The 11,834-nt window shown below is 36.8% G+C and overlaps 1 protein-coding gene across 1 annotated transcript; it reads left to right on the forward strand.

Moving 5' to 3' along the window:
• The first annotated feature begins 6,083 nt into the window (after positions 1–6,083).
• LOC149552469 (ammonium transporter 3 member 1-like) lies at positions 6,084–7,819 on the forward strand. Its single transcript, XM_089790204.1, has 3 exons — positions 6,084–6,671; positions 6,776–7,061; positions 7,221–7,819. Exons 1-3 carry the CDS (start codon positions 6,084–6,086, stop codon positions 7,817–7,819), a joined length of 1,473 nt encoding a protein of 490 aa, XP_089646330.1.
• The last annotated feature ends 4,015 nt before the right edge of the window (positions 7,820–11,834 follow it).

The raw sequence follows: 11,834 nt of genomic DNA on the forward strand, positions 1-11,834 counted from the left end.
TTTCACCTTCTTAATCTTTCGCTTCATCTCTTTTCTATCTTATCATCACATTATATAAAGTTTTGACTTCTACTTTCTTCTGAGCAGTTAGCTAACCTTTTGAGGTCTAATCTCTGAATCATCACTGGAGCATCTTCATTTCTTCATGTCTTCATCATTTCCATACTTCATATCTACTTCAATTCACTGTTTCATGTCTAAAATCACCTTTCTACTCATTTCGACCTAATTTTTATGCTATATCCTTCAAGGTCAACTCTAGTCAAACTGGGGCATTTCATCAGTTTCTTATAGTCATTCTTGGGTTCTAATCATTAATCTGTCATATCAGACATTGCTATATCTTGATTTTCTCATGTCTAGCTAGTTTCTGCTTCCTCTTACCTCATTTCGATTTCGATCCCAAGGGGGGCAAAAATACTCTATTGCTGATTGTTACAGCTATCTATAATTTCTTAGGAGGATTTGTTTGACCTTATCACTTTCTCTCGATCTATTCGCTTTGCTAGGTGTTAGAATTCTTTTTGAATCCTAACATCATCTTCCTAATGTTCAGTACTACCACTATCAGGCTGTGCATTCAGGACTTGCTATCTATTTTTGCATTTCATTCTTTGAAATCAGATATCTATATCTATCACCGCCTACTTGGCTTTATATTTTCTTTGACGTAATGTGTTCCCAGATTGATCACGCATTAGTCAAAGAGGGGCAAATGTAATCACCTAAAAATGGTCATCTAGACTATTAGCCCCCTTTTCAACATTTTGGCTAAATTAATTTAATCACTTACCTAGGCCAAATTGCTAATAATCAATTAATTTGATTATAACCTATAGTTTGACTATGCTATCCTAAGTTCATTATTTGATTAAAAGAACATGTCCCCTTTTAATTAAATAAAACACCCCATTCTTCTAACCCACTTAAAGTGCACACATAAAGTCCTTTTTCTATTTTACAATTAAAAGAAAAGGCTTGTGAGACTTTTGTCTTATATGACAAGTCAACTTATATTCTATTGGTTGACTTGTGTGTGCACATGGATCACTCCTCTTTTCCAATTCCATTGTTGATCATCCACCATCTTCATCTTGATCTCTACCATCCATAAGACTTTAAAAGGGAGAGAGCTTTCCCCCTCAATCCATCCTCATTTTGAATATTGTTATGCTGCAAGTTTTCTAACAGGTTTCTTTGGAGCTTTGTGGAGAACTTCTATTTCTTGTCTACATTCTCTCATCCATGGCATCATGGCATTCTAGCTTAGATTAGCTTTCATTTTTACATGTAGCTTAATCTCACATAGCTTAATAATGGTATTGCAACACTCTCATACATGTTTTAGCATAGCTCCACTTTGCATCTCATTCTAGCTTAATTTTCATTTGCATTGCATTCTTGAGGAACTCCTTGGGACATTTGCATTCTTACATCTTGTCTTTGGAACCTCCCGTTGCATGGTTTACTAGCAAGAAGAGTATCTCTAAGGCTCATCTGAGAGCCCTTGAACTTGAAATACACTCTCTTGCACTTCGTGGATAGGGAGCTCTAAGCCGACATCCAAGCATTCTGAACTCATGGAATCGTTTGGATAGAAGGGTTTAGAGTGGGACACTTTCGAGTGTACAAGTACCAAGTGCCAAATAGGTATAATCTTCTTATTAGAAAATAAATCTCCTACCTTGATAAGTTATTTCATCTTGTCTTCTTCCTTTAGAAATTTACTTAGAGCTTCCCTAGTGATTTTCGTCTCCTTGAAGAATTAAATGCCCTCATTTGAAGACTTAAAATTTCCAAAATAAACTAAGTATTGAGTGGAAGTGAGATACCATACATAGAGGCTGAATAGTTGTTTCATCCTTTAAAAATCTCAAGGGTTGCTTCAAGCTCAAATCCATGGAGGTGTTCGATATGCACAATTAAGCATCCCTTCTAAAGTTGTTCCCAAACTTGTGGAGTATTCTTCCATTCGACAAAATTAGTGGGTTCTTATATTTTTGGGTCACCTCCCATATCTTTCCTTAGCTCTCTGCTATTTTTAGAAATATTTCCCTTAGAAATATGAAGAGAATGAACACTAGAAAGAAAAGAAATCGATATTACCCAAAAAATGTGCCAAAATTTCATTGTATGATTTTTTTTAATGATGCTTAATTTATTAGTGTACCCCATTGAAGTATTCATAATTAATATTTAACTTCCCAATACCTAGGTATGTCCTATCCATTAGAACACTTCCATTAATGAGTGGATCTTTCATGAGATCTTCATGCTATTAGATGGTCTTGTTAGTGCATTAACCTCTACTGGCAGTATAATCTGCACTTTGGTTTTCTTCTTTGTACATGTGGGTGATGATGACCCTTTCAAAAGTGTGCATAATTCTCCATGTTTCTCTTATATTATTTTTGACATGGTACATGTCATTTGCTTCTTCTTATTCAAAATATTAATTATATTTTTTGAATCCCCTTCAAGCCAAAGCGATGTACATTTAGCATTTTTAGCAAGAATAACCACTTGAAGGGCCCCACAAGCTTTAACCACATGAATGGTTTGGATTCCAAGTGGGAATGTGAACACGTTAATGCAGTTTCCACTTAGATCTTGGAGAATTGCCTCACAACCCACTTCCCTTGGGTTTCCTTTTGTAGCCCTATCAAAATTAGCTTTATACTAGCCTTCGAGAGGACTACTTAACCAATGCTCTCTCTCTCTCTCTCTCTCTCTCTCTCTCTCTCTCTCTCTCTCTCTCTCTCTCTCTCTCTCTCTCTCTCTCTCTCTCTCTCTCTAATTTCTTTATTTGCATTGCATTCTCCCTTATTCCCCTGAAGGCTTTAATAACAGTAATGCAAATCAGAGCTTCTCTATCACTAAACACTCAACATTTCTCTCCTTCCACAAGTACCAGTAGATGTATAGAGGTATAATTTTCCACACCATTTTCGCATTCTCATTCTTGGCTAAGCAAGCCCATTGAGTAATAAAATATTCCACATTTTCTGGGAAAGCTAGTTAAGGTTCCATCCAACAAGAAAATGATTCTAGACTATCTAAGAATAGTTACATCCAAAGAATAGATGAAAAATGGATTCCTAGTGGTTTTTACAAAGAAGATATATGTTCACCATATAAAAATTTGTCTTGCAGAGGTTATTTAGAGTGAGGATTTTATTCTAGACCATAATCTAGTAGAAAATACCAATTTTAAGAATAATATATGTTATCCAGCATGACTCCCAAAAAGGAATTTTCTCAATGGGGGTTATCGAGGATAGACCAGATTTATCCCCTAGAAATATTGGATATCACCCACTTAAAAAATTATCCCTACTATTATGACACAAAAGATGAATAACATTACCATCAAAGGAAAAAGGTTTACCTGAGATGACATGATTATTCCAAAAGATGGTAGTATCACCTAATGCACCATCTACCTTGCTACCTATCACTCCACCATTCTTGAACAATTAGATTTTTTCCACTCTCTCCTTGGTCATTTTGGTTTCTTACAAAATAACCATATCCAGTTTATGATCCCTAAATATGTTCGTAAGAACATCTTGTTTATGGGTGTTATTTAAACCCTTTATATTCTAGGATAAAAATTTGATTTTCTTGTAGTGAAGTCTTGAATGGTAGAATTTTTTTCCATCCACTATATTCAGGAGACTCTCCATTTCTCTCATTTGTCTTGTAGGTATCCTTCCAACACCATTTTTTGGTGATCCAACATCAACTTTATAAGATCCTTGAGTGGATTTCTCAGAGGTGGCATTAGATTTGATATCCTTGTCAAACTTTTTCCTGCTTCTCTTCCTTGTAGCCTCTTGGATCTTCTAAATATTTTCCTTAGCTAAAACTTTCTTATCATTTGAAGATATGATATCTTCTTAGAAGGTCTATTTAACCATATCTACATCTTCTAATTCCACTAAAATATTGATGTTCATTTTTCCCAAAATCAAACAAGATCGAGCTTCATTGAATGGAGTTTTGTTCATCCTTTCATAGGAATTTTCAATATTTTATGGAATGGGGGAAGAGATGAATGCTCCCTCCTCCCTCACAACATCCTGATCGTGGCCCTGTTGCTCTCTGCTATATATTTACTTCTCCACCTTAGGGCTTTGGATTGACTCCTCATTAGGAGTTTTTGGGAAAGATGGGCATTGAACTACCTCCACACATGGTTCTGGAGAAGAAGCTAGTAGACCCACATCACCAAAACCAACCATTTTGTTGTCATCTTCAGTCCCTTTAACCTGATCTACCCCAATCCTCTCTTCACAAGATTGATCCTTCTCATTTTTGTCCTATTCATTTGGGGAAGAAACAACCTTAGCATCTTCTTGTGTCCCAACTTGATCATAATTAACTTTTGGATCCTTAGAAACTTTACCCTCCTTATTTTCATTGCTCTTGATTGGGTCCTTTCTTTTACACTTTTTTTTAACATCCAAGGGCGTCCACATAAAGCATATTCTAGGTCTTCTTTGTTGGTAAAGCTGAAAGAGAGGAAGCCACAAGGGAGAGCCTCAATGTTGACCTTCTCTTTGATCTTTCATTTACCTTTCACCATGGTTCTTACAACTTCTATATTGAGCGTCAGCCCTAGAAACTTACCAACTAGTGTGAGATCCATGGAAGAGATAGAATGATCAACAAGCTAATCTAGAACAATGATTTGAAGCTCATACTTTTGAAAATCTACTTTGGAAGTAATAGGTGAGAGGGAGGGTATACCAATGGGTTTGATCCCAAAAAGTGAAGACCATATCTTAGGATCCCAACTCATCTCCAGAATAATGTTATTCTTTGAAGCATCATGAGGAGACCTATGTAAAGCATTTGTGTTGCCTTCGATAACACCAATGTCTTGAGCCCCATTTTTGTCATCGTCTTCACTTTTCACATCTTGCTTTTGATCTTCCACCCTTCACAAAGCACTATCATGAGATCCTACCTTTTGGAGACCTTCCTATAACCCCAAAGGGACCTGCGGAGATTTAGACTTGTTCCCTAGACCACCATCAAACTGTTTTCCAGTCACTGTTTCATTAAAATTCGCCATCTAGTAAGAACTCAATTAAGCTTTTAGGAAGAGATGTCTTGTTATTTCCCTTTTGTAATAATAAATAATAACAAAAAAGAATCATCTATAAAACAAGTTAATCGATGTATAAGTCTAAATTTGACCTATAGTATACAAAAGTTGAAGAATCCATAGACAAACAAAATTAATTGTAATAGAAACAAACTATGTACACCATACTCTAAATTGAAAAATTATACAGATAGCCTCCCTTTGAAAACTTCAAATTGAAAAAAGAGTGGAGTCCAATGCATTCCTTCCTCGTTGATGAAGAAAATGTTGTGAGGCAATGCTTAGCGAAGAGGCCAAAAGAGCATGCCTTGAGAAGATGCTCATGGTGCCGTTGTCTCCACTGGTCTAAGAACACTCTCACTGATGCAGCACACCATCATTGTAGTAGACACTGTTACCATATGTTAACCCATATACCTATGATTAATGTTGTAGACTATAAAACAGACTTTCCTTCCTTTTTTATTCTCCACATGGAAATAACTATAAACGTTACACACGAGAACGTATCTCACGGTGCAACACCTCACTGTGTCTTATTTACATGCTTCTGGGTTAAAAGACTCCTAGTTACATGGTTAACAACTCCAAAGCAGTGGACTCTCCGTCATGGGCATCGCTATTTTCGTCGCAGCCCGTCCCTCTGCCAGCCAATAATTCGAACAGATTAGCAATTACCATAAAATAGTGTACTCGCAAACAAAAACGACGTAGACAATAATATAGTATACTCGCAAAGAAAATGACGTAGAAGAAGCATTGTGACCATTAAAATGATTGAAAGTTGTCCAGTTCTATTTTTATCAATGTGCAAAGAAGCGAAGGACAAATTTCACCTCGACCACGAAGAAAACATTTGCGATGTTGCAGTTTTATAAGGCTAATGGAGTTTAATGAAGCTTCAAGACATCCTAACAATTCTTCATCTCACTCGCTCTCGTGTTGATTGGAAAAGCTAGAGAAGAAAGCAATGGCCCATCAGCCTATACCAGGTAAGCCCGGATGGCTGGACACGGGAGACAACGCGTGGCAAATGACAGCGGCCACCATTGTTGGAATGCAGTCGGTGCCTGGCCTCGTCATTCTCTACGGGAGCATCGTCAAGAAGAAGTGGGCCGTCAACTCCGCCTTCATGGCTCTTTACGCCTTTGCTGCGGTCTTAGTTTCCTGGGCCCTCTTTGCGTTCAACCTCTCCTTCAATCCCACTGACGCACTTATTCCAAACTTCTGGGGGATGCCGAGCTTTAAGTCTTTGGGCCAACGTTTCCTGTTCCAGCAAGCACTGAAAACCACTGGATTCCCTGACGCCACGTTCGTCTTCTTCCAGTTCGTCTTCGCCGCAATCACCCTCATTCTCATCGCCGGCTCTCTCCTGGGGAGGATGAATTTCCACGCCTGGATGTTGTTCGTGCCCTTGTGGCTCATTTTCTCCTACTCTATCGGCGCCTATACCATGTGGGTTGGATTCTTTCACCTTGTCTATCCCACCATAGATTTCGCGGGAGGCTACGTTATCCATCTCTCGTCGGGAGTGGCAGGATTCACTGCCGCCTACTGGGTGATTATACAAACATAAATTCTTCATTTTGATATGGCCTCCATGGAGGTTGTAAGATTAATTAATCCTCGTTTATTTAGATCTTCCTATAATGTGCATCGCAGGTTGGGCCGAGGCTGACGAAGGATCGGGAGAGATTTCCTCCGAACAACGTGCTGCTGATGCTGGGAGGCGCTGGTATGCTCTGGCTGGGATGGTCGGGATTTAATGGAGGAGCTCCCTACGCCGCCAATCTCGTGGCTTCCTTGGCCGTGCTCAACACGCACATCTGCGCCGCCACGAGTCTGCTCATGTGGCTCTTCCTCGATATGATGTTCTTTAGCAAGCCTTCCGTCATCGGTGCCGTGCAGGGCATGATCACCGGCCTCGTCTGCATCACTCCCGGCGCAGGTGCAAATTCTTTTGCTGTCTTGTCTTCAACTTAACCGCATCCCCTTGTTATTGCTATTACAACATCCGATCTTCATTCCGTCTTTCGTCTCTCTTTTCATTTTATCATCTCTCATTCTAATTGTAATTACGCGGCCTCTGGGCACAATGGTTGTGCAGGAGTAGTGCAGCCATGGGCAGCAGTACTGATGGGGATGCTGTCGGGGAGTGTGCCATGGTTCACAATGATGGTCGTTCACAAACGGTCGACACTTCTGCAGAAGGTGGACGATACGATGGGCGTCTTCCACACCCACGCTGTTGCGGGGCTTCTCGGAGGACTTCTCTCTGGCTTGTTCGCCCATCCAAAACTCTGTGAATATTTCTTCGCCCTTGATCAGGACAAACAACCGAATCCCATTGGATTTGTATACAGTTTCGACCCCAAGTACTACAGGGGTACACATAAGGGCGCACATAAGTATTCGCACACAGGTCCCGTACAGATATTCTACCAAATATTCGCTGCGCTGTTCATCATAGTGCTAAACGTGGTGGTGACGAGCATCATATGCGTGGTGATTCGGGCGATTGTACCGCTGCGGATGCCTGACGAGGCACTGGAAATTGGAGACGACGCAGCACACGGGGAGGAGGCGTACGCTCTGTGGGGAGACGGGGAGAAGCTGGAATTGTCGAAGCACAATGGATCCCACTATGAACTCGACGAGATGGTTGGCCTCTCTACCACCTCCAAGAGTGCCAAAGCTGAAGCATGATCTATTTGCCTTTGTATATTCAATAAGCACTTTGTACTATTCTTTTGTACAAGGAAGAATGTGCTTTATCGTTACCTTAAATTATGGTTTCTTAGAACAAGTAGGAAGGAATAAACAATGTTTTCAGTCATGTTACCGCTCACAATTGTAATTGTAATGGTAAATTTCCAACTCCTGGTTAGATTCATTTTAGTTTAAAAAGTCTTTAATTTTCCCCAAAGGTAGATGCATTAATCAATTTACACCGCCACTTTTATTAGCATTCAATTTTATGAATAAGTTTTATCTAGCTTTTTAGTTTTCTATCACATTTTCAATTAGGCCATCTTTACAATTATAAAATGATATTCACTTTTATATTATAAATAAATTTAATTATTTTTCTACAATTTAACCATTATTTATTGTGCAGATAAATTATTTTACTTGTATATTTATAACTATATTTAATGATGAATTTCACAAATTGAAGATTTAGTCACTTCTAAATAACATTTCAAGGAGCATAAAAGAAGTACATTAACACTCCATCAATATTTGAGGACATTTACTTTTGACTACTTGTTACTTCCATATTGTTCAAAGTTACCAACTTAGAATCTTGATATGACTTAACAAAAGTGAGGAATCATTTATCATTTGCAAACTTCTAACCACACAACTAGAGTTTTATGTACTTTTTCAAAATAAAAGGTGATCTTGTTTTTAAAAATAACAATTATTATTGGTTGAAGTTATGTAGAACAACAATATTTTTTAATTGCAAGAAATGTATGTTTTTGAAAATGATGTCTAGAGGGAACAAAATATTTTTTACTAATTACTTCTAGCGCATTAAATAAAATTTGGAATGTTTTAGTCATTCTCCCCAACTTTATGCTATTGTGGACATCCATGGAGTATTAGAGTTGATTCAATAATTCAATGTCTAATTCCAACCTTCACTCCAACACATAATATTATCTTTATTGCATGTCCCTTATACTATCTATTTTGCTGAGTTTTCCCTATTGTTGTTTTTTCATAGACATTTGAAAGTTCACTTAAATGTTGCATCATGATTGTTATTTATTTTCTTTATTGTAATATCTCCTCAACCACATATACTTTTATGCTAGATCCAAAATTTCTCCTATTCGACTTTTTCTTCTTCCTCCCTCTACTTTAAAGTTTTCTACTTACATCATCTCTAATTCCCCCTTCTAAAATTGTAGTAAATATTTATACTTCCTTCTGTTTATTTCTTCTTCTTTTGTAAATTTAAGTTGAACTTGAAACTTTGATTATATGTCTAATTTGAACTCAAAACAATACATCCCCTTTTCTAGCCTCATAATGCTTGAATAATTTGTGTAAATTCTATTGCTCCTCCCAAGAACTCCCCCTAAGCTTCCTAGGATGCCACTAGTCAACACTTGTATTTCCCTCCCAAACACTGCCATCCACCTTAAGGATGTGAGTTCTCAAGAAAATCCATGATGAATATGTCTAATTCATCTTTTTTTTCAATTCAACACTTTATAAATTTCACAAACTTTCAATACATTTACATTCCAAGGTTGTATTTCCTTTGTCTTAATCTATTTTTCATAAGCAAATTAGGAAAGGGATATCCACTTCTTGAACATAATCAAACACCTTTAATGACAAAAGAAGTGAATTGATAACATGATGGATGAAATTCATACATAGTCCAATATATTTAGGACTTAAATTTGTGTAATACATCAGGTTCTTAATGTGAAAGGTGTGGTTCAAAGAAGAAGAAAACATATGAAGTTGATATAAGCTAAAGTATGGGTAGAATCTACAATGAAAAATGATTTTGGTTCTTTCCTAAGGTATTTTTTTGGTGTTTGATATTATATAAATACATATTTCTAGTATTTTGAAGTTAGAGAATGGTGAATAGATTTAAAAATCTCTATCTTCAGTCATTAGTGGTTATGCACTGAGATATTGGAAAGAATAAAGCTTAAGAAAATGTAAAAGAAATGAAAGGCCCATGTACTCGAACTAAAGAAGATCTAAAGAGAGATACAATCTACCTTGTACAAGATCTCCATGATTCGGGAAAAAATGGTCAAGATATGTCCTACTTGGAAGTTGAGGCCAATAAAGCCATGAAAAATCATATTCTCTTCTCGTCTTATCAACATTTTTTTTTGGTTGTGTCTTTTGGTTTTGGTTGGTTATTGAGTTCATAATGTTTAGCTAATTAAAATATTTTGTTTATATAATTTTGGGTCCCTCAGAAACCTATTTGATCCATAATAAAAAAATGTTGTAGGGTTGGACAAAGGTTATAGAGATATGTGTTATAGAAGAAGGGTGATTTATTAATAGTTTTTATTTGCAATGGATAAAAATATATATTTTGAACAATGATTAAATCTAACTTTTATCCAAAATATATAATACAACAGATTACAATCATATATGAACAATTTTATGCATGTGTAAATTTAGTGTCTTTTGAATGTATCAATGAGTATTAAATTTTATTATATGAATCATAGATATAATTATTTTGTCATCTATCTAGTAATAGAATGTTGTAGGTCATCTAGAAGATATCTATTTGGTCCAATATGAGAAATATGTAATGTTCTAGAATGAATAGTTTGCCAAGATGACCATACGCTGGTGTCTATTGACCAAAAAAATTGTGTTGTACAGTAATAAGGGAGTGTAGTTATTAATGGAAATATGATATTGCAAGAATGATGCACAGGTGATGTCATATTGTGTGTTTGTATGGTGATGAATAGTGCAAGAGTATGGTCGTATGGTGAAGTAGTGAGGCCATATGGTGGGAAGCCCACAAGGCCTTATAGATGGTAGATATGGGGTAGCCATACAGTGGAGAAATGGAGGCCATAGGGTAGGAAATGAGGATGTCATAAGATAGAAGACTGGAGGCCATACAATGTAGAAATGGAGGTCGTATGGTAAGAAATGAGGATGTTGTATGGTTGAAGACTATGTTGTTTATCAAATGGAGGTTTTCACTGGTGATGTACAGAGTTTGGAGTGTATGGTAATGCATGCAACAGAATATATAGAATATGTAAAGGAAACACACAAAATGTTTGCGACATATTTCTTAACACCAAGAGAGATTGATCAAATTAAACACAATGATTTCTCCAATTTTCATTATGATGGTGCTTTGATTTGCTAGATCCAAGTATTACAAGTGACATAATAGGGTGAGGATTGAATCCCACTAAAATTGGAATAGCCAAGTAGGGAAGATCTTTAACTTTTGAAATGGAGAACAAGAGAGAACCCCAACCAGAATTCACAATACAAAGAAATAATTCAAATTGCATACCTACGACTACATACAACTCATGCATAAGTACCTGTTAGGAAAACTTTTTGAGGGTGTACAATGATAGGCGACAACTACACTTTCCTATGGAAACAAAACTAAAATGGGTCTGAGATAATTTAAATCAATCAACTCATTAACAATAATTTGATTAATAATTTATTTTATGATGGGGATATTATAGTCCTCTTGTACTAAATTTTGTTTGTCCTCAAGAAAACACAATGCCAAATGCTATAGAATGTGCTTGCCTTCCCAGGTTGCATCGTCCAACTGCACGTGTTTTTAATGTACCAAATATTCCTTCACCATCTAGCTCTGCAAGGTCTTCTCATGTACTTCAATAATCTCATATGGTTCAAATATGAGCTTTCCTTCTTCATTAAGTGGCAAAAAGTCTGTAGCTACCATGATTTTTTGTCCCACGACTTTCTTCAGGTAGGAAATAGGAAAACACTATAAATACGGTTCCCCTCGAGATGTTCCAGCGCATAGGCAATTTCATTGATGTGATGAACCACACGATAAGGACCATAAAATTGTGACTTCAATTTTTCTTTTCCCTTTTCCTTTAATGAGGATTGTTGGTAGGGCTGGAGCCTAATATAGACCAAGTCTCCTACTTTGAAACTCCTCTCTATTTGATATCTATCAGTGCACATCTTTTATTGATTTTGT

This window comes from Cupressus sempervirens, chromosome 6 (genome assembly GCF_028749045.1).
Source record: "Cupressus sempervirens isolate cs-2001-9-10 chromosome 6, ASM2874904v1, whole genome shotgun sequence".
Classification (NCBI taxonomy): domain Eukaryota; kingdom Viridiplantae; phylum Streptophyta; class Pinopsida; order Cupressales; family Cupressaceae; genus Cupressus; species Cupressus sempervirens.